At 58.3% G+C, this 20,792-nt stretch overlaps 1 protein-coding gene across 2 annotated transcripts; it reads right to left on the bottom strand.

Moving 5' to 3' along the window:
* Positions 1-3,389: 3,389 nt before the first annotated feature.
* RAC2 (Rac family small GTPase 2) lies at positions 3,390-19,457 on the bottom strand. 2 transcript variants are annotated; one of them, XM_041754020.1, is made up of 7 exons: positions 19,283-19,455; positions 16,420-16,491; positions 9,128-9,245; positions 8,520-8,582; positions 7,970-8,129; positions 4,551-4,683; positions 3,390-3,939 (listed from the first exon to the last, which is right to left on the bottom strand). In XM_041754020.1, the coding sequence occupies exons 1-6, from the start codon at positions 19,315-19,317 to the stop codon at positions 4,553-4,555; spliced, it is 579 nt and encodes a 192-aa protein (XP_041609954.1). In that variant the 5' UTR covers positions 19,318-19,455; the 3' UTR covers positions 3,390-3,939; positions 4,551-4,552. The 2 variants fall into 2 exon arrangements, with proteins under 2 accessions (XP_041609954.1, XP_041609955.1); XM_041754021.1 differs by lacking the exon at positions 3,390-3,939 and adding an exon at positions 4,750-4,753 and having other exon boundaries at positions 4,623-4,683; positions 19,283-19,457.
* Positions 19,458-20,792: the final 1,335 nt, after the last annotated feature.

Below are 20,792 nucleotides of genomic sequence, written 5' to 3'. Positions count from 1 at the left end.
TGCCAGATACACGCTAGAGTCATGGGGAGCCATCCAAGCAGAGGCGCTGTTTCTCAGGGTTTGCTGCTGACTCAGTTGTCTCTGCCCTGGGCTGTGAGCTCCTACGGGCAGGCCCACGCTTGACTCACCCTCAAACCCTGTGTTTGGTACATGGTCCCAAAAACTATTTACTAAGTGATGAGATGATTGAATGAATCCATGGTCGTACAAGCATTTTCTAAGGCAATAGGTGTACATCGTGGCATCTGAGTGGCACAGTTGTTTTTAAAAAGGAGGAGCCCCCAGGCTGCCTGAGTGGGGCCAGAGTCTAGGTAGAGACAGTGGATGCAAGGAAGCCACTGAGATGGTCACAGCTACTGTCCAGGGAAGAGATGCAAGGCCTGGAGCAGGGAGTGGCAGTGGGGCTGGATAAAGAGATGGGTTTAGCGTACAAAGAGGGCCAGATTTTCCAGATTTGGTGACCAGTAGATGCTGGGGGAGGGAATGGGAGGAACCAAGGGGACCCCCCCACCCCAGGGCTCTGCTTTGGAGTAATGAACAAGGAGCAGCCAGGCTCTGAGACTGAAAGCCCCAAATGAAGTAGCTCATCTGGCAGGTGCTTTCCTTGCCTGCCAGGCAATGATATCACTGCAAGGCGCCCAGTCTGGTGCCCGGAAGCCTAGCCCAGGCCTGGCACAATTAGGTGGGTGTTCGGGGGTGGTTACTATCAGAGTGAGCATCACCGTATTGTCAGCTTCTGCCTGCAACCAACAGTTCTTCCTGTTTCAAAACCAGCTCCTCACCTACTCCCCTCGAGTTTCTCTTTCCTATCTAAAGGGCCTCTGGTCCTCGGCCACTTCGCAGAACAGAAATGAGTGACTCACCCCATGTCCAGTGACTGCTGGACACAATGATACAGTGGAAAGAGCACAGACCAAAGACCTCAGATACCAATGCTGTCAGCTAATGATAAGAGAGGCTGACCAACAGTAGCACAACCGGTGGTTTCATTTTGCTTTTGTTCCCATAATGAGGCAGCCACTGGCATTGGCTCAGCTGCCAACCAACGTCGTGGAGGATCCAGGCTCTTTTGATCTTTCTGCTCCTCCATTCTTAGCATGTTAGCTTGCATCTCATGCTTGTGGTTTCAAGTGTATAAGATGGTTGCTGCGGCTCCAGACATCCCCTCAGTATTCATCAGGGAAGAGGATGGAACAAAGGGCAGTGTCCTTTTTTTTTTTTTTTTTTTTTTTGTGGAAGAAAACAAACACTGTCACAGACACCACCTCTCCAGCTGACTTACACTTGTCTTTTTGGCCAGTGACTATGCACCCTTGGGACGCCAGCTGCAAAAGGGCTCCGCCCAAAACTAGGTATCCATTAGCAAGAAGAATGGGAGTAATGGAAGGAGTATCTGCCTGTGAGTTGAGCTCTAGCTCCCACTCCCAGGTTCTCCTGTGCCTCTGTTTCCTTCTCTGCGAAACTGAACTGCTAGCATCAACATTGGAAAGACTGGTTAAATGAGATAATATGTGTTAGATGAGAACACAGTGGTGAGAGAATTTATTTACCCACGTTATTATTGGCATAAGTCAAGAACTGTGCCCACTGGGGTGGGCTCAGGGGAAGAGACACATGGCAGAGGCACCCCCCTGCCACGCCCACCCTCGGCATGCCAGGAAGTTGGAAGAGCAAAGGAAATCATTCCAGGAAAGAAGACCAGACCAGGGTGTGGAAGGGCCAGGATGACAGAGGTGTCAAAGTGGCTTTGAGGATATGAGAGTTCCCTCTGAGGGTGGAGGTATGTGCAGGGGACAGAAGGAGGTGCAGTGTGACCAGGACTAGGGGCCACCAGAAGGAGTCCCAGGTTTACCTGGAGGCCCTAGGAGAGCTGGGATGCAAAAGAGGCTCTCCTGAGACTCTGGCCAACTGGAGGGGGCGCCCCGGGGCAGCTAAAAGGCGGTGTGGAGTCAGTGTTGGCGTCATGCGCCCTGGGCTTTTCACGGGGTATTTGGTTTCCAAGGAGAAGTAACCTTAAAAACATAAAGGCCTTCTCTGAGCTGAAACTGAGAAGCGCCACGGGGTTTCCCCCCTGGCCCCCCGAACCCTGCCCCTTTCTTTTTTTTTTTTAATTTTTATTTATTTATGATAGTCACACAGAGAGAGAGAGAGAGAGAGAGAGAGAGAGAGAGAGAGGCAGAGACATAGGCAGAGGGAGAAGCAGGCTCCATGCACCGGGAGCCCGACGTGGGATTCGATCCCGGGTCTCCAGGATCGTGCCCTGGGCCAAAGGCAGGTGCTAAACCTTTGCGCCACCCAGGGATCCCTGCCCCTTTCAAGAGGGTGGGGATCCCAGGAGGCCAGTGAGCTGGAGGGCCCAGCCCCCAAACTTCAGGACTTGGGGGTGGGGGCAGCTCAGGGGCAGCAGAAGACAGAAACCCAAAGCATCTCCGTCCTGGGAATCGGGGGACTTCTGTGCTGTCAGGGGGCGGCCAGGAGGCTTAAATCTCTCTCTTTACTCCCTCCCGGTAGCCCCTCTGGAGGGTCAGCCCACGAGGGCAGGAACTCATGCGCCACGCTGGACCCCCCACCTGGAACACAGTGAGAAGGTGCTTAGTAAGTGTGCATTGAACGTGGATGACGCTGGAGCAGAAAGACAGACATCGGGAAAGTAGCAAAGCACCACGCCCACCCACCCCCACCCCCACCCCCGTGGCACCCACTCCACGCCAGGCCCTGCTGGACACCTTCCCTCTTAAAGAAGCTCGCCTTCGCTCAGGGCCTGCCCTGAGCACTGCTACCTGACACACTGTTGGGACACTTGTCGTGACCTCCAATGGTAGAGGTTGGGGACTTCTGGCTGCCCGACACCCACAGCCCCAGATTCCAGCCAGGTCTTACTCTGCATTTGTTGAGAACCAACCCCTGTGTCCTAGGACGCCAGGTTTTTAAGGGATTGCCTCCACTCCTGGCTCTAGCACGGGGACAAATATGATTGGTTGAAGTGGGGTCTGGGAGCCAGGCTGGTCCAATCAGAGTAAACCTTGATTAGAACTTTGCCTGGGGCAGAAGTTCTTTTTTTGTTTGTTTTTTGTTTTTTGATTTTTTTGCTAGTCTTGAACCTGGAAGGATGTTCTGCGAGTCACCTGCCTGAGAATGAACCAGACAGCAGGAGGCAGAGCAAAGAGGTGCAGGACAGCAAGCCCTGATGACCTGATTTGAGCCCCCCTGATGTTTCCAAATTTGGATCGATAGATTTATTTCCTGCTTAAGCAGGTTGAATTAGGAATGGCAAAAGTCCTGACTGGCAGAGTCTGAAAGTATCCAGACTTCTACAGGCAAATGTAGCTCAGGATCCTGTGAGTAGCGTACAAAGATCGGAGACATGGCAGGAGCCAGCTGGACCCGGGTTTTTGACTGGCTGTTGCAGGAACCCACCAACATTCAGAAAATTTTATTTGTTTTATGTTGTCCCAAAAACAAGAACTAAGGCCGCAGGTGCAAACTTCTGAGACACTCATTTTAGCTCAGTAGAAGGAGAACTTGCAGACAAGCAAGACCATCAATACGGGAGTAGCCTGCCTCAGGAGGGACCACCCCTGAAGGTACGCAAGTGGTGGCTGGCACCATCCGGCCTGAGATTTCCAGAGGGGACTCAGGCATCGGGCGGGCCTGGGGTAAATGGACAGATGCTTCCACATGTGGCACGTAATGCAAGGGTGGCTCCCCTCTGACCCCTGTGAAGGCAGGAGCAGGAAGGGATTGGGTGCAGAGCCTGCAAATTCACAGCCTTCCAGCCCCAGGGGGCCTCCAGCCCAGAGAAGATGATCAACCAAGCTCTGCAGCCATCTGCTAAGAAACACCACGAGGAGGGGACAGCAGGGCCAGCCAGGGTGCCACTGGGTTTTGGGTGAGGGCCCCGGAGGTCAGAACCATCTGGCTGGGAAAGCTGGGTGGAACCTGGAAGGAAGACATGCGGGGCGGGGTGAGAACCTAGGGACAAGCAGATCGCCTGCTCCCGACTCAAGGCTCGCTGCCACCTCCCAACTTTTTTTCGGGGCTGGAGCTCCCACCAGCCCACCCTGCTTGCCCACCACACAGCACCCTCTCCCCCCTTCTTGTCCCCCCATCAGGTAGCCTCCACCCCATGCTGGTCCCTCCTCCGCCCCAGGGGCTCTCAGCTCAGTCTGCCCTGCCTCCACCCTTCTCTGTGGGTGTTGAGTCTCCCTGACTCCACTGGGCTCTCCTTCCATCCCTTGTCCTCCGTGGCCTCCTGCAGGGTCGGCAGGGTGGAAGCCTGCCATGGCTCTGGCACTTTCTGATACCATACCCTGCACCTTCCTTCTTGGAAACAAGAAGGCTCTCCTGAGTTGGATTGGCTCAGGCAAATAGGGAAACTGAGGCCACTTTGATTCCCCCCCCCCCCCCCCCGCCTTCTGTCTTGGGCTAAATGCTATTCCCAGAGTTACGGGAGGCCACTGGGCAGTGGCTAGACACCCCCCCCCCTCCCCGGCCGAGCCTGCTGTGTGCGGGTGGGGGGCGGTGGGGAAGCAGTGAAGGGGTGCTCTTACCCCTACAGGATGCTGCAGGGACGCTTCTGTGGCCGCGTGGGCTGGGGGCACAGGACCGCCCGGATTGCCTCATCAAAGACAGTTTTCAGGCCTCGCTGGGTGAGGGCCGAGCACTCCAGGTATTTTACAGAGTCTAGGGTGGGGCGGCAAGAGGGCAGAGGCCAAGGTCAGGGGATGGGCAGAAACCTCTCCCGAGCACCCCCCTGTGCCAGGCCGTGGGGTAGGGTGACCACCGCTCTCTGCCTCCGCCGCCCCATGCCCGGAAGAGGGAGCCTGATCCCCAAAGGAGAGGCTGAGCCCCCCAAGGCAGGTCCGGACCTCTCTTAAATGCGGAAGCCCTTACTTTGTGGAAGGCAGGCAGGAATGTGGAGGCATTCCTGGCGGAGACAGGGGCTCGAGCACATGACAGTGACTGAATCTCTCCATGCCTCAGTTTCTTCTAGAAAACAGCCGCACACCTGCCTCCATGCTTCCCCCAGGAGGCCCTCATGGCCCAGGCACTAAGACCTTCCAAATGTCACCTGACCATTCCTTAGCGTCACCTCGTTTTACAGACAAGGACACTGAGACTCATAGGCGGGGACTCATCTGTCCAGAGTCACGTGCTGGAAGTTTCTCCTCCACCTCGGGGTGGCTGGGGGCTGCCAGGGAGGGAAACAAGAGGAGAGAGCTTTCCCTCCCCCCTGAAGGGACCAGCCTTCTTCCACCTGACGGCTCCGGGCAGGAGCCTGAGGAGCAGACAGCCAGAAAGGCAGGCTGAGTTCCCGCTCTCAGGGCCAGTGTTCCATGACCCTCCGGAAGGAGCCTGTGTGAGTTCCCATGACCACTACACCACAGTTTCCGTGAAGTAAGGAACCACAACACCCCTTCTTTGAAGGGGGCTGGGGGCTGAATTCAGGAACAAGAGGAAAGAGAAGGGCAGGAAGGGGAACTCTGCGCTCACCCTGGAGTCCGCTCCTGTGGGGGAAGGAAGTGGACCGGCGCTGATGGGCACCTGCTCTCTGCCCAGCACCGAGCTGGGTGCTTCCAAAACCCTTGTGAAGAAATACTGTGATTCCCCACTTACAGATGAGGAAACAGGCTAAGGGGGGGAAGCATGGGGCCCAGAGACACACAGCTGGGGAGAGGGGAGCCAGGACCTCCAGATGGAGGAAGCCCACAGAGGCCCTGGGGTTGGAAAGAGAGAAAGAAAAGATGAGGCGGGGACAAGGAGACAGGTTCAGAGAGCACATCCCCGGCACACTTGGGAGTATACTCCGACCGGGGAGCGTGGGTAGTGGTCCCAAGGGCCTGGCTGGTGGGAACAGAGTGCCCTTGGTTCTGTCCGGGAGCCTCATCACCTTATAACCCCTTATGCCAAGAATCATGTCACCGGGCATTTGGCCACTGTCTCCCTGCAAGGGACCATAGCCAGTGTCCACTTCTTCTACACTGGCCAACTGTCACGTCCCTGCACCCTGCCACCCTCTTGCTCTTTTTGGCCTGGTGGCCTCTAGAGCAAGGGTCCTGAGCAGGGGTAGAGGTGAGGGTGGAGGCTGCTAGGCTCCCTTCAGCGCTGCCTCTGTCTACCCTAGGAGCCTGGCCAGCCAGCCCCCTCTTTGTGCCTCACTCTCCCATCTGTCTGGGACATGGGGACCTGGGACAGCTTGTCAAGCTGAGCCAGGTGGGGCAGAGGAGCAGCAGAGGGCCAGGGGGTGGGCAGGCGGCAGCAGGTGCCCCAATGACCATGACTAATGGAGCCAGGCAGCCCGGCTTTGAATCTGGGCTCTGCCCCAGCCTGGCTGGGTGGCCTCGAACCAACAACTTTTCCTGGAGCTTCACTTTCCAGTTCTGTAAAGTGGGGGCACTGAGACCCTCCCTCGTAGCTGTTGTGAGAACAAGGTGGGCCCGGCACTCCAGAAGTGCTCAGTCTCATCAGCCAGCTGTGATTATCGGCTGGGGCCTCGACTGGCCCCACAACTCACCACCACAGGCTCAGGGCAGAGGCAGCTGTGGGTCCCTCGGGACCCCCCCTGTGGCTGAGGCTGGTCCTCGTCAAGTTCACAGTCACTGCCCCTGCCCCTCCCCACTCGGGATCAGCTCCAGGAGAGATTGGCTAGAGACCAAGGCAGGACCCTGAGCCCCCTCCTTAAGGAGAAAGGACCTCTGAGGATCTCGCAGGCCAGCTTGTACAGATGGATAAACTGAGGCACAGAGAAGGGGAGCCACGTTCCCAAGGCCACACACATGGTTATGGCTGGAGCCAGGACCAGCATCCGGGCTTCTAGCCCCTCTCCTTGTCCTGAAGCAGGTGCTTTAGAAGGGGACGTGTCCAAGGCTGGCTAGAGAGTCAGCAGGGGGCAGAAGGAGTTGGGGCCGGTCAGAGAACAAGAGAAGGCAAGGGTACAAGCCCCACATCTGTGAGGAAAGCCAGCAGGCTGAGGAACCAAAGAGCCCAAGATGGGGCTGGGGACTCAAGGCTTAAGAAGCAGCCCCAGGCCCCCTGAGGAAGATGGCCATGTCGCTGGACAAGTCACAGGAAGGAGGAGGTGGCAGCTGCGGTTTCTCTTCCTGTAGAGATGTGAGTCCCCAGAGCCCTCCCAGTTCCGGCGGAAGGAAGAGTGGTGAGACCAAGGCAGGGCTGGGGTGGGGAGGCCCTACCTACTGGGGTTCCAAACCCTGGACCTGCGGAAACCTGAGGCAGAGTGTCCGGGCAGCTGGATCACCGCTCACTGCGGCCCCACCCAGCTAGGGATGCCAGGCTCATGGACAAGTGTCCCATCTCCCGGCTGCAGGCCAGTCAGGGCTTGACCCGGGACAGCAGGCCCAGGCACCAGGGGAGAGGCCAGACCCATCAGTGATATGGGCAGCCCTGAGCCCCCGGGAGGAGGGCCTCTGAACCAGCAATCTGCTGTCTTGCATTCAAATCCCAGATCTGACACCTTCTGGCTGTGTGACCTTGAGAAGTCACTTCACTTCTCTGGCCCAGTGATTGGGATGCAAAGAGCATTTGGGGTGAGGAGGGAGGCCAGGGAAAGAGAGGAGAGAAATCACCCTTCAAAATAAGGCAGAGGCACCTCCTCCAGGAAGCCTTCCTGGACAACGCAAGCTTGACCTGGCAACTGGTCTTCAGAGCAACCACAGCGCACCTCACTCTATCCCTGCTCCATCAGCTCCAGTGCACTTGTTTCAGTGTCTGCGTACGGGGCGCATGTGCGGCTGCTGACCTGCCCTGAGTGCGGCCTGCAAGTGCCGAGCTGGGAGCTCCCTGGGTGTGAATTCATTTGATGCCCCCCAACTGCTGGGAATGATTACTATGCCATGTTTCGCTCATGAGGAAACACAGGCACAGAGACTCAGCCAGGGTCACACAGCCTGGCCCAGGCCCAAGTCGGGCCCCTCTGGCAGCCAGCTCCCCAATCTGAGCCCGAGCCCCGTACCGATCTCCTTGGCCAGGGCCAGGCCCTGCGGGTAGGTGATAGGTGCCAGCTTCTTCTCCTTCAGCCTCTCGATGGTGTCCTTGTCGTCCCGCAGATCCAGCTTGGTGCCCACCAGGATGATGGGCGTGCTGGGGCAGTGGTGTCGCACCTCGGGGAACCACTGGGCAGGGGGGCAGGACCAAGAAGTTGTGGGGGGGCAGCCCAAGGGCGCATAGGCGTGAGCAGGAGGGGGCACCAAGCATGGAAGAGAAGAGGGGGCACAAGGGGGTGAGGAGAGGCAACAGCAAGATTTCATGAGAGGAGAAAGGCAGGCAGAGGTTGGGCGGGGAGGAGAGGGACAAGGTTATAGAGGGCGGGGTAAAGCTGACTACCCCAGCCCCCTCAGAGCCCCCTCTGAGTCTCCCCCCGAGTCCCCCCACCCCGCCCCAGCCCTGGTGGGCAGGCACTGGGGATGCTCTCTGCGGCCCCTGCCCCTGCCCTGAAGTCACGGGGCCCTCCCCTGCTCAGGGTCACCTGCCCGCCCCCCCAGGCCCCACCCTGTCCTGCTCACCTTGGCTCGGACGTTCTCATAGGAGGCAGGGCTGACAAGGGAGAAGCAGATGAGGAAGACGTCCTGGGGACAGAGCAGGCAACAGTCACCCACGAGGGGAGGCCTGGCAGCCTCCCACCCGGGCCCTTCCCACCCCTGTTTATCCAGCCCTTCCGAAGGGCCTGTCCTTCGAAGCTTATCCTCACATGACACTGCAGCAGGTGCCGCTCCCACCCCGATCTACAGATGGGGAAGGTGAGGTCAGGGGCGAGCCACCAGAGCCCCTACTCCTCCCCGGGCACCAGCCCTTTCCTGGCCAGGCTGGAGGGAGGGCCAAGGATGCTCACGTCCAGCAGTCACCTCTAGGCAGGCCCCCACCTCTACTCCAGGGGCTCAGAGTCCTGGGGTCCCCATGGGAGCCTCATCCAGGGTCTGTCTGCCCCCCAATCATTGGGAGCCAGGGGGTGCCAGAGCCCATGGGGTAGAGGGGCTGAGGAGATGGGCAGAGAGAAAACAGGGGGACCGAAGGAGGGCAGGGACCCCCAGCCCCCAGGCCCGGATGTGGCCCCTTCGGCAACAGGGCGAGCCCAGCCCGGGAGGAGGCCAGGGAGGAGGCCAGGGCAGCGCACCGTCTGCGGGTAGGAGAGTGGCCGGAGGCGGTCGTAGTCCTCCTGTCCTGCCGTGTCCCACAGTCCCAAGTTCACCGGCTTGCTGTCAACCATCACGTTGGCTGAGTAGTTGTCGAACCTGCGGGGAGCAGGTGAGCGGAAGGGTCAGCCGCCCCTGGGCCCTCCCATCCAGCCTCCCTCGTGGGGTGCGGAGGCTGCAACCCCGGGGAGGTTAAGGGACGGCCACAGGGGCAGAGTCCCAGAGCTCCGTGCCCTCGGCTTTCATTCCTTTTCTTTTTTCTCACTGCTGATTCGTGACATTAGTTAAGTTTTAAATGCAGGTGAGCATCAAGAGGAAAGCGTCGTCTCCCATCACCCTTCGGCCCTTGCCTATCCTGACGACAGGTGATTTTTGGAGGCTGCACACTGTTCCCTCTAAGGCTCCATCAGTATCAACTTTTCCCACGTCCTATGCTGGACTGAGGCCTCCCCCAGCTGAACCCCATCTCAGCTGGGTGCCTCCCCCGCTGCCCTGAACAAACCCTGAGAGGAGGAGGTGGTGCAGGGGAGTCTCTGGAGGAGATGGGCAAGGGACTGGGAAGGGCCAGCGGCGCTGCAGGGTGCACGGTGGGACCCGGGGCTTCCTATCCAGCATCTCTATTTTGTGTTGGCAGAAGGATGTCCTCAGACACTAAGTCCCTAGTCCTCCAGGCCACTCTGGAGAGCACACCGAGAGCCATCCTCACAGACAGTTTCAAGAATTGCCCCCACACACAGATAAGATGCATGCTGTGTCCGGCATCAACAGCTAAAATCTCCCGCCAGCCCCAGAGGGGCCCCCAGGGCAACCAAACAAGCTTCCAGATTTTTTTTTTAATTCACTGCAACAATTTGGGTTTCTCACTACACATACCCCCTAGAGGAAGGTGCAGGTTTCTCAGCCTGTGGAAAAGAAGACTGGGATCAGAGAGGTGTAGTGACCTGCCCAAGGCCACACAGCCAGCGACTGGCCAAACTAAGTGAGAAACCAGTTGTGTGTGATTCCAGGGCTCACACCAGCACTCGCGGCCCTGTGTCCAGCTGTGCTCACCCCCTGCCTGGGAGGGCTAAGGGCCATCACTTTGTCTCTCCTCACTGAGGCCACCCACGCTGGCCCTGCTCTCTGTCCCCTGCCCTGGCCCACTGAGACCTCAGGCTCCTCCTCCTTCTCCTCCCCTCATACACCAGGCAAGCAAGGCCTCCACTGCCCACCTCTCTGTCCTTGCTCCTCCCCAGAAAGCCCTTCCCCACCTCTCCTTGTCGAAATACTCCCGCTGACCTGCCATGGGGTCCTGCCCACTCTCCAGGCTTTCCACTCCTGCCTGTGCCTCGTTCTAGAATACCCTTCCACCCCCTTTCACCCTGTCTCCTCTTCATGCTTCAAAGTCCTTCCCAGGCAATTCCTCCTCTGTGGGGAAGCCTTCAGGCCACCCCCTTCCCTGTCCCCCACCTGGAAACAGCTCCTTGTTCCCTCCCTCAGGCAACTGCTTTGTCTTGACCTTAAACACTCAGTTAATGTGTCTCTGTCTTGCCAAGGGCCATGGGCTCAAGTGGGCAGGGCCCAGGCCGGGTTCATCTGCAGTCTCAGGCTTCACACCCATGAGTGCAGGTGGATTGGAACTAAAGCAAACTGAACTGAAGCCCTTGGAATGCCACCTCCTCCAGGAAGCCCTCACAGAATGCCGCTCACTGACAGGCTGAAGAAGCCCTAATGCTTCAGAGTAACTCCAAAGACACCTGTTCTGAGACACACACACACACACACACACACACAAACACACAAAAGTGAGCAGTCTGAGATTTTGAACACTCCATGGATGAGTATGCACACCATGAAGTATATACCATGCGTACTCATCCATGGAGTGTTCTGGTCACCTCTCCATTCCTCTCGCTCCCTACTGCCTGGAAGCTCCTATAAACACTCCTCCTCTGACTTTCCACTCTTCTTCCTCCCTCCCTCCTCATCCCCAGTGCCCAGCTGACTCTTACTCACCCACCTCTAGCTCCATCTCAAGGTCACCTCCTTCAGGGAGGCTTCCCTGGTCCCCCAGTTAGTCCAGGCCCCAACCTAGCAATCTTTGCCCAAACAGCGGGGGAGCCTGCCTGGCTTGCTCTTCCCTGCATCCTGAGGCCAGTAAAGCACGTGTCACGTAGTAGGTGCCCCGTGTACCAACTCTGGATGCCACCCATACAGCCATGGGATTTCAGGAATAAGGCACTGTCCCGGGAGACACCACAGGGCATGATGGGGAAAGAAGCACCTAGGGTTGTCTTTGGCCTCAGTCAGAAACATTCCTTTGGGTCACACTTAGGGTGTGGTGACACTCTCCTCTCTAGTGTCCAGCCTGAAATTCTGGGACCAAAGAGCCTCCCAAGATTCTCTGACCCAAAGGCATGGTCCTCTCAGAGCCATCCCCAGGGTCTCAGGGGCCGTGGTGATGGGGTCTTTAGAGCTGGGTCCTGGGACCTTGTAGCAGCACCAAGCACCGAATTGGGGGCCTGGCAGAAGGCTAGGGACCTTTATACGTTAGATCTTGAAGTCCCATGTAACCCGAGAAAAGGACCTCAAGTTACTCCCATTGGACAGATGGAGAAACTGAGGCCTCAAGATGTCAAGTGACTTTTCCATATCATAAGTGAAGGAGCCAGGACTGAGCCTTGCTCCTTCTGTGACGCCTCTTGTAAGCAAGTGGACAAATGCCCTGGGGGCGTGGCTGTGATTTCTACAGGGACAGCTACCCAGAGCTAGGAGGGCACAGGGCTCCTTGTGAGCCTCGTCCTGGCTGTGTGACCCTGAGTGAGTAACCTAGCTTCTCTGAACCTCACGTTCTTCAATGTGCAAAAAAGTCCTCTCTCGCGTGGCCCTTAGGAAAATCCGAAGAGAAAGGACTTTCAAGCCACCCGGAGGGGAGATGCTGAGGAGCTGAGTGATCTCATTTTCCACGTCCTCACACATACCCACTGGTCCCTCCCCAGAGGTCCAGCCTCCAGAGCCAGAGAGATTCCGCAGGCAGCCAGCGGGGACCCGCGCCTCCCAGGGGTCTCCTTTCCTGAGACTCACAGGCGGCCAGGACCAGAGGAACCTCACACCAGCCTGGCCAGTCCTCACCCCTTTTTCCAGATGAGGAAACGGGCCCACAGACAGGAAGGCATTTGCCCAAGATCTCACAGTCAGTTGGCGGCAGAGCCAGGACTAAGTGCTGTTCCCCAATTCAGAAAATCCCACATGGTAAACACGGGGGCTGTTTCATGGCTGGAAGGTGGGTGGTTTGAGCCTGGGCATGGGGCTTCCCAGATGGCTCATGTTTGCTGAGCACCCGCGGGTGTCAATGACTGCTCCAGGCCCTTTCTACTTAGACCACCTAAGTGGGTCCAGTTAGCAGATGCCATCATTGTCCCCATTTTACACTTGAGGGTGTAGACTCAGAAAGTGGGAGTGACCTGCCCGAGGAGTGTTTTCACCCAAAGTGTCCATGGCCTCTTTCTGCATCCCCAGGGCTCCAGGCCCAGCCCTGACCCTGGCATGGAGAGGAGGAGGGGATTGGGGGCAGGAGGAAGGGGGCTCAGCACCCAGCATCACTTGACCCCCACCCAAGCCCACACTCAGAGAGGAAGGTGGTGTATTCAAGGAACCCAGAGACCTTGGAGTATGCATGGCTGGTGACGTGGGGACTGCGGGGGACTTACCCGGTCAGGAGGGGTGTTGGGACTCTGATCCTGGTCCTCAGAGCAACGGGGCCCTGCTGAGAGGCTTCACCAGGCAGGGGGTGACGTGATCATATTTGCATTTAGAAAAGGCTCCTTGGGCAGCCCAGGTGGCCCAGCGGTTTAGCGCCGCCTTCAGCCCAAGGTGTGATCCTGGAGACCAGGGATCGAGTCCCACGTCAAGCTCCCTACATGGAGCCTGCTTCTCTCTCTGCCTGTGTCTCTGCCTCTTTCTCTGTGTGTGTGTGTGTGTGTGTGTGTGTGTGTGTGTGTGTCTGTAATGAATAAATAAATAAAATATTTTTTAAAAAAAGGCTCCTCTTGGCCACTGGATGGAGAAGTCTGGGAGAAGGGTCAGAGGGGCAGTGGGGGACCAGTGTGGAGGGTCTTACCAAGCTGGTAGTGAGAGGGGAGGGTGGCAGGGGGGTGTCCCAGGCAGACCATGAGGGGACAGAAGAGGGTGCATGAGTGAGGGAGGCTGGAGGCAGCAGGGCCCAGTGAGCGAATCACACCCCTGGTGGTAGGCGTAGGGGCAAGGGGCAGTGAGAGCCCGGCAGGGCCGCTGGTGTCTCCGTGTTCATGGATTACCAGGCTCCACTTGCTAGGAGGTGAAATGAAGGCGAACGCCAAGTACTGGCCAATCGGACCTAAACTAACCACGAACATGTTCCTCCTTCCCACCCCTGAGCTACCCACTGGTGGTTGAGTTCTGGCACCTTCTCAGAGCCGGCCAGCACATCCAGTCACTGCAAAGCACCAGTGATGTGCTCACTCTGCCCTAGAAGGTGGTGTGATGGCAGTGAACTGGGCAGACCAGGGCCCTGATCCTCCCAGAGCTTCCCTGCCAGCAGGGGAAGTCAGATTAGGAAGAGGGCCTGAACAACATGGAGCGGGGTGGGATGGGGGGCCTGGGTGCCGGGAGGGACGGCGGGTCAGGGTGCTGACCCCCGAACAGGGAGCTGAGTGATGGGAAGGAGGAGGACAGAGGCATGGCAGGTGGGGACAGGTGTGTCTGGGATCCGCAAGGAAGCCCGGGAGTCTGGAGAGGGTGGGTAAGCGGGGGTATGGCCAGAGGTGAGACTGGGAGCAGGTGCCATTCAGGGCTTCACATGCCAGGAGAAGAGATGGTCCCAAGAGTGAAGGGGACCCCTGGGGGGTTTTTAGGCCTAGGTATGGCTGCATCTAATTTTCATTTTTGAAAATTCATCTGGGCTTCCTTTTGAGAATGTTGTACAGGGGAGAGGTAGAAGGAGAGAGCCCCTAGATCACAGGGTCTTCCTGCCATGTGTTGGTATCCCTGACACCCAGCACAAGACCATCCACAGGGCGGGCTTCAGTCCCCCCATCTGAGGAAACGGGGTGTGACCCTGAGCTGTTAACCCCCACCCTGACCATGAGCTGAGCTCAGCTCACCTGCTTATCTGATCATGTGCAGCAGCACATGCCTCCAGGTCCCAGCAAACCCGCCCACCCCCAGCAAACCCTCCCAGCCCCGAACCCCAGCAGGTACCCCCACCTTTATCTCTGTGCTAGAGATCTCCTGTTTTCCCCAACTCCACTCTCCCCAGTGACCCTCAACTTCCAACATCAAGGGCTCAGCATGATTTATCTCCCCCTGGCAGCGAGAGTACAGGCATTGTAGCAGGAGCCCCTCGGAGGGGTTGTCCAGAGCTGAGCAACTCTGGCCTAAGATGACAAAGGAGGGTGACATGCATGACTGGACCATCCTTTGTAGGCCCTGATGCCAAATGAAAAATGCAAAACCTCCTGCTCAAAGGTTAAGAATTTCAACATGGCCCTAGTATCTGCCCAACTCCCCAGAATCCTGGGAACATAGACCTTGCCTGCTTCATTCTGTCTGTCCTGCAAGGGCGTCCGGTGTCCCGAGCCCACCAGGGGCCACCAGGCACCAGGGCTCTCCAAGTCGCTGAGAACAACTGGCCCTAGCTAGTCCCACCATCTTGCACCAGAGAACACGCCTTTCTTCTCCCTGGCCACGGGAGGCACCCTGGCAGTGAGCCTGGGGTTGCCCAGCCCAGCCCTGGCCTTAGAAAAAGGAAACTGAGGCTCAGAGAGGGGAAGTGATCGGTCTAAGGCTCTTCAGCACATGGGCCCCCAGCCCAGCTGGGACAGGCAGGGGCAGGGGTGCAGTCATGCCACTGGTGACAATGAACTTCTGCAGGAACCGCCTTACCTCCCGCCTCGAGCCAGCCCTCCCTCAGCATTAGAAGGTGCCTGATAAACATTTGATGACTGATGGCAAAGGTCCAAATAGGGCAAGTGCAGAGAGGGACAAGCACTGGCACCAGGCATTTGGGGCCTTAGGAGCCAAGCTGGGGCCAAAACCAGTGCTGCAGGCTCCCTGCCCTGGTTTCTTTGCCGTGTCCTGGCTACCTCCTTCTTCCGGCCCAGGTCGAGGTGCTGGCCAGTGTCCTGGGCTGTCGCTGGCCCCTTAGCTGCTCTGAGCCTCACCCCCGTGGGTGACCTGGGTAGAACACCCGCTTCTCCTGAGGATCAAATGAGGGTACACATGGGTGACATTTTGTGCGGGGGCCAGCACACAGTAGGTGCTCAGTAGATGGAGAGCAGCTCTGATGGATCCTCCGAGGGGGCCTCTCCATGAAGTTCAATTCAGGTCAACTCAAAACGCGTCCATCGTGTATAAGACAATGTGTAGATCATAGTGTGCATAAGATCATGGGGGCACCCAAGAACTGGGTGAGGCTCCCTGCCCTGCAGAGACTCAGAGTCACGGGGAAGATCAGATACAGTCACTCCAGGGGGTGAGAGGTCCTTGGGGCTGGATGAGAATGGCTCCCGGAGGAGGAGCTGGCCTGGAGGTCTTAGACACGTAGGAAGGAAAGGCTCTCCGGGCAGAGGGAACGGCCTGAGCAAAGGCCCTGAAGTGGAAATGCCCAGGGAGTGCTTGGTGGGGACCAGCAGACAGAACATGAAGCAGTGACAGGGCCATGACATAGGAAGGGGAGGTCGGGAGAAGCCCACACCGAGCCTTGAGTGCGGTGCTGGGGTGGGGAAGTTGTCCAATGAGTGCTGGGGCCTCCGAGGGCTGGTGCTTCCCCACTTACCCTTCCCCCACCCAGGCTGCCACCCACAAACTCCTAACACGGCAATGACACCCGCCTCCACACCCGACAGGAGGGCAGGGCTTCCCTGGGCCCTCTCCATCGACAGCCCCTGTCCTGCTGTCTGTCCACCAGTGTCAAGGCCCTGACGGCCTCCTCCTCCCCCCATCCCCCACTGCCCAAATCCAGCCCGGTGTCCCACTCCCGCCCAGGCCCATCAAGGCGCCACTCCCCTCCTGCCTCACCCCACCATGCCCAGTCTCTCCCTCCCCGGGGGCCGGGGGGCGGGGGGATACCCAGTGCCCCATCGCCACGTTGCAACACTGGTCATTAGGGTCACCAGGCAGCCCCGCCAGGCAGAGAGACCCCCAGGTGCCCACCCCGGGGCCCAGCACACAGGACGTGCCTGGGAAGGAGGCGGGCTTGGCGATGATGTGTCTCCCGTCCTCCCAGCCGCCCCCCCCACGCACCCACAGAACTCACACGGTGGGGATGTACTCTCCTGGGAAAGCATTGGTGGTGTAGCTGATGAGAAGGCAGGTCTTGCCCACGGCTCTGGAAGACAGGAAGTTCCAGAGGACAGCGGTCATGGCCCTGCCCCTGACACTGTGAGCTTTCTGGGTGCCTGCCCCGTCCCCGAGCCCAGCCCTCAGGGAAAACCCAGGCCCACCTCCCCAGGCCTCAGTGTCCCCACCTGCGGATGCCGACCTCAATGGTCCCGAACCCAAGTCCTGAGAGTCATCGGGGGTGTTTGTTAAAGGGCAGGCTCCAGGGTCCTACCTCAGAGATTCTGATCATGGGGGGTGGGGTCAAACTGGGAATCTGTATTTTTATTTTTTTAATTTTTATTTATTTATGTATTTATTTTTTAAGGATTTTATTTATTTATTCATGAGAGACAGACAGAGAGAGAGAGAGAGGCAGAGACACAGGCAGAGGGAGAAGCAGGCTCCATGCAGGGAGGCTGACGTGGGACTTGATCCCGGGTCTCCAGGATCATGCCCTGGACTGAAGGTGGTGCTAAACCGCCAAGCCACCGGGGCTGCCGGAATCTGTATTTTTAACCAGCTTTCCCAGGTGACCCAGATGTGGGGCACAGGGTTAAGAAGGGGCCGGGGGCTGCCTAGGCCTCTGTCCCCATCTGGTGGTGCTGAGTCCCCTCACCGCCTCAGCCAGAACCCCCAGTGTGATGGGTGCTCCCTGTCCTGGACTCCTCGGGTCTCGGGGTGGGATGTAGCTGGGCGTCACCCTCCACCGGGACCCCCATGGGGAATCCCCAGGCTCCTGGCTCCCAGCCCTGCCCCTGCCAGCCGCCCCTACCAGTTCATCTCTGCCATACATCTCACTCTGGGTGTCTTGGTCTTTTATTTTTTGTGTCATTTGTATAATTAAACACCCATGATAGTAGCTTCAGACTAGAAAAGCAAAATAAAATAATGCAAGTGTGCAGCCTCCCAAAAAAAGAATGGGCCGGGGGGCGGGGGGATAGCCAGGAGACCACTGAACAGGACAAGCTACAGTGCCTGACCAGGGCTCTGCGATCACGCGCCTGGGCTCCAGAGCTCCAGACACCAGCTTCACCGGGCAAGGCACTCAGCTTCCAGAGGCCTCAGTTTCTCCATCTAGAAAATGGGGAGAAGATGAGCTACTTCTCCTACGAGCGCGCTGAGTGGTAGATTAGATGAAGCCCATAGAAGAAGCCAGCCCACGTCTGGCACAGTGTAGCAGCCTGTCTACATTAGGGCAAATTACTTGACCTCCCTCCTCTTCCCCTCCCACCTCACCCCACACCCGAGAGAGCAGTGGTTAAGAGCACTGAGTTTTGAAGTCAGAGGGACTTGGCCTCAAATCCCATGAGGACTTGGGCAAATTACTTGACTTCTCTGAGCCTCAATTTTCCCACCTGTAAAATGGGCCTAGTATTAGGTTGGTGGGAAGATCAAATGGGAGGGGTTCCAGGGGGTCCAGCTCCTGGCCCATAGTCAGTGCCAGCGATGGCCGTGGCGTGCTGCCTTCCCTGGGCCTGCGGGGCCGCTGGGCTGGGAGGGGGCCTGGGCCATGCAGTGGGAAATCCAGCAGCCAGAGGGGTAGCCCTGTCCCCTCCAGCTCCACTCCCGTGTTGCCACCACGTCCTGTGCTGAAGAGGCTGGCCACCTTCTCCCCACCGCTGCCCTCCCCAGAGCTTGCCACCAAGGTGACTCTGAATGACTGAATGCTGGCTTCTGCCCTCCCCTCCTCAGATCAGATACAAAGAGGAAGTGAGCGGGGCTGGGCCAGGGGCAGATAAGGCCAGGCCGGCAGCAGAGGGCTGCCTGGTAAATGGACCCACTCCCATGAGACTGATCAGAGCCCAAGTCAGGCCGACAGGTCAGGGCCACGGTGACCCGGGCCCGGGAAGATCCGGGTCTCTTCAGGCCTCAGGCTGCCCCTGTGTGGAATGGGAGAGTTGCAAGGGAGGCCCGCCCAGCTAGAAACTCTGGGGGGTTTGCTGGGTTGGACTCACGGAAAACCCCAGGTGGCTGGACCCATTGTCGCTGGCCAGCACCAAGATGGGCAGCTTAGACCAGTCGTTGCACAGACACCCGCGGGAACCTGACAACCTGAGGCCACTGAGACCTGACAGCTGAGGGCACCCCCCAGCCCCCCCCACCCCCCGCAGCCCAGCCTGGCCCGCACTGACCCTTCCAATCACCCTCCCATCTCTCCTTGCTGCACCTTCCCTTCGTGTCCCCCTCCCCCTTCTGCTCCTCGCCCACATACCCCCCCCACATCCTCCCCAACCAGGCAGGCTGAGGGGGAGGGGACAGCACCGGAGGGGGGAAGGGGGTTAATACTTCTTGAGCACTCTCTGCACAGGACAGCCACTCAAAATATGTCAGGTGACCCTCACATCAATCCCGGGGGCGTGGTCTCTTCCCAGATGGCAGAGCTGAGGTTCAGAGAGGCTCTGTGGCTTGCCCAAGGACACACAGCCATGCAAGCCAGCCTCAGGTCAGCCTGATGAAAAAGGCTAACCCCCACCTGCATCCACAGAGTTGAAGATGGTTCCCATAAGAGACCTGCTCCAGCTCTCAGGGTGCAAGTGAAGGGCCCCAGGCACCTCCACCCTCAGTCTTGTGCCCTCCACCCACCTCCACCCACCTCCACCCAGGCAGCTTCCGGAGTGAAGTGGGCAAAGAGGATGAAGCTGTCCTCTGCCCACCTCGGGGGCTCTCCCTGGGCCCCAGGACAAGAAGGGAGCAGTGGTTCCTCCCAGCTGCCCCCCAGAGACTCTAGGGCAGGCGGGCCTCAGGGGTAGCCCAGGAGAGAGCTTCTGCCAGGTGAGGAGGTGCAGCCAGGTACCTACCCGTCTCCCACCACCACACACTTGATGGCCTGCATCGCGCTCCGGGCCTGGGAGGCAGCGTCAGTGACAGCTCAGGGCACAGAGCGTTTCCGCGGGCTCCAGGGGTTTGGAGAGCCTGGCAAGGCGCCCCGCCAGAGGAGCAGCAGCAGCAGGACAGGAGGCAGGAGGAAGCGGAAGGGGAACTTACCCAAGCTGCTGCCCCAACAGCCGTTTGCAGAAGGCGGAGCATGCGGTCTGGTAGGGCCCCTCAGGTGCTGGGCTGGGACGCCAGGAGGGGACCTGGGGACCCTCTGTGCTGGGCCTCCCTGCTTGCCCTTGGGGTAGGGCCACAGTTGTTCTCCAAAGACTTAAGGCTTCCAGAAATTCAGTTCATCTTAATTCTAAGTGTCAAGCATTTAATGAGTGCCTGCTGTATGCCAGCCATAGTGTCAGATGCTGGCGAGTCCAGGGTGCAAAAGGTACAGCTGATCCTTGGGAAAGATGCCACCTGACACATGTGTCCGTAAGACAAGGCAGGAAGTGATGGGGTCAGGGTGGGGGATCTCCGGGGAGGGGAACTCAGAGCTACACAGAGGGAGAGCTGGGGCCTCTGAGCATTTGAGCCAGTGCCTGAGAGGTGGTGCCAGAGAGAGGGCACTCCAGATGAGGGATTGTGTGAGCGAAGTGCAAGGCTCCCCCAAGCTGGTGCGAGTGTGGGGGTCCTGGAGTGTGGAAGGATGGGAGGTACAGGGGGATGGGGGGGCAGTGGGGGCAGGCAGGGGGTAGAGGCCAGCTGATGGAGAAAAAGTAAAAAGGAAGTGATGGGCAGTACCCCACAGGAGCCAGTCTTGTGCTGGAGGCTGCCTTGGGGGACTAGGCACCCCAGAACGAGGATCCATGGCTCATTTTAACAGCGGGCAAATGGAAGGTCTGAGAAGGCAGTTGGCTGAAATCGGACCCAGGGCCAGGTGACTCCAGATTTTTCTGGCATCCCAGCCACGGAGAAGAGAAGGAGACAGAAGCCAGAGTTCTGCAGCTCGTGGGGAGGGGGAATGCCCCCCCTTAGCCATGAGTACACTTGGGATCTGGGCCTCACTGGGCCTCCCTGTGGGATCCGAGTTAACCTGGCTCTTACTGTTCATTGTCACTGCTCCCCACACCCAAGCAAAGAAGTAAGCAGAGCCACTGGTCACCCACCCCCAACTGTCACTGAGGACGAACCAGGAAACTCCAGGACAGCAGCCTGCTCCAATACTTAGCCAGTTGATGATTAAAACCAACCTACAAATTTTGATAACTTTCCTCTGCCCTTTGCATAAGCTGAGCTGAGACCGTGGAAAACACTTCACGGTGCCCAGACCGGGTCAGGAAGGCCAGTGTCCTCCCCCATGACCCACCCCGGGCTTCCTCCCTCACAAATCACCCAAGGACTTTATTCCGGGTGCTCCCCTGTGCCCACCTTCTTTTTCCCATGCACTGCTAGCCCCTGGGGCAACCTCTGTTAATCTAAACAACAACAACAACAACAATA

Source organism: Vulpes lagopus, chromosome 5 (assembly GCF_018345385.1).
Source record: "Vulpes lagopus strain Blue_001 chromosome 5, ASM1834538v1, whole genome shotgun sequence".
NCBI lineage: Eukaryota > Metazoa > Chordata > Mammalia > Carnivora > Canidae > Vulpes > Vulpes lagopus.
The sequence above is the reverse complement of the archived record's forward strand: the minus strand, read 5'-3'. Positions and strand labels throughout refer to the sequence as shown.

What these genes read in the sequence shown, in the direction of transcription:
- RAC2 (XM_041754020.1), bottom strand. Translation starts at nt 19,317, where the DNA reads ATGCAGGCCATCAAGTGTGTGGTGGTGGGAGACGG. An exon ending in TGTGTGGTGGTGGGAGACGG is followed by an intron (nt 16,492 to 19,282) that starts GTAGGTACCTGG and finishes CCTGTCTTCCAG; the next exon opens with AGCCGTGGGCAAGACCTGCC. An exon ending in GGCCCTGGCCAAGGAGATCG is followed by an intron (nt 4,684 to 7,969) that starts GTACGGGGCTCG and finishes GCCCCACCCTAG; the next exon opens with ACTCTGTAAAATACCTGGAG.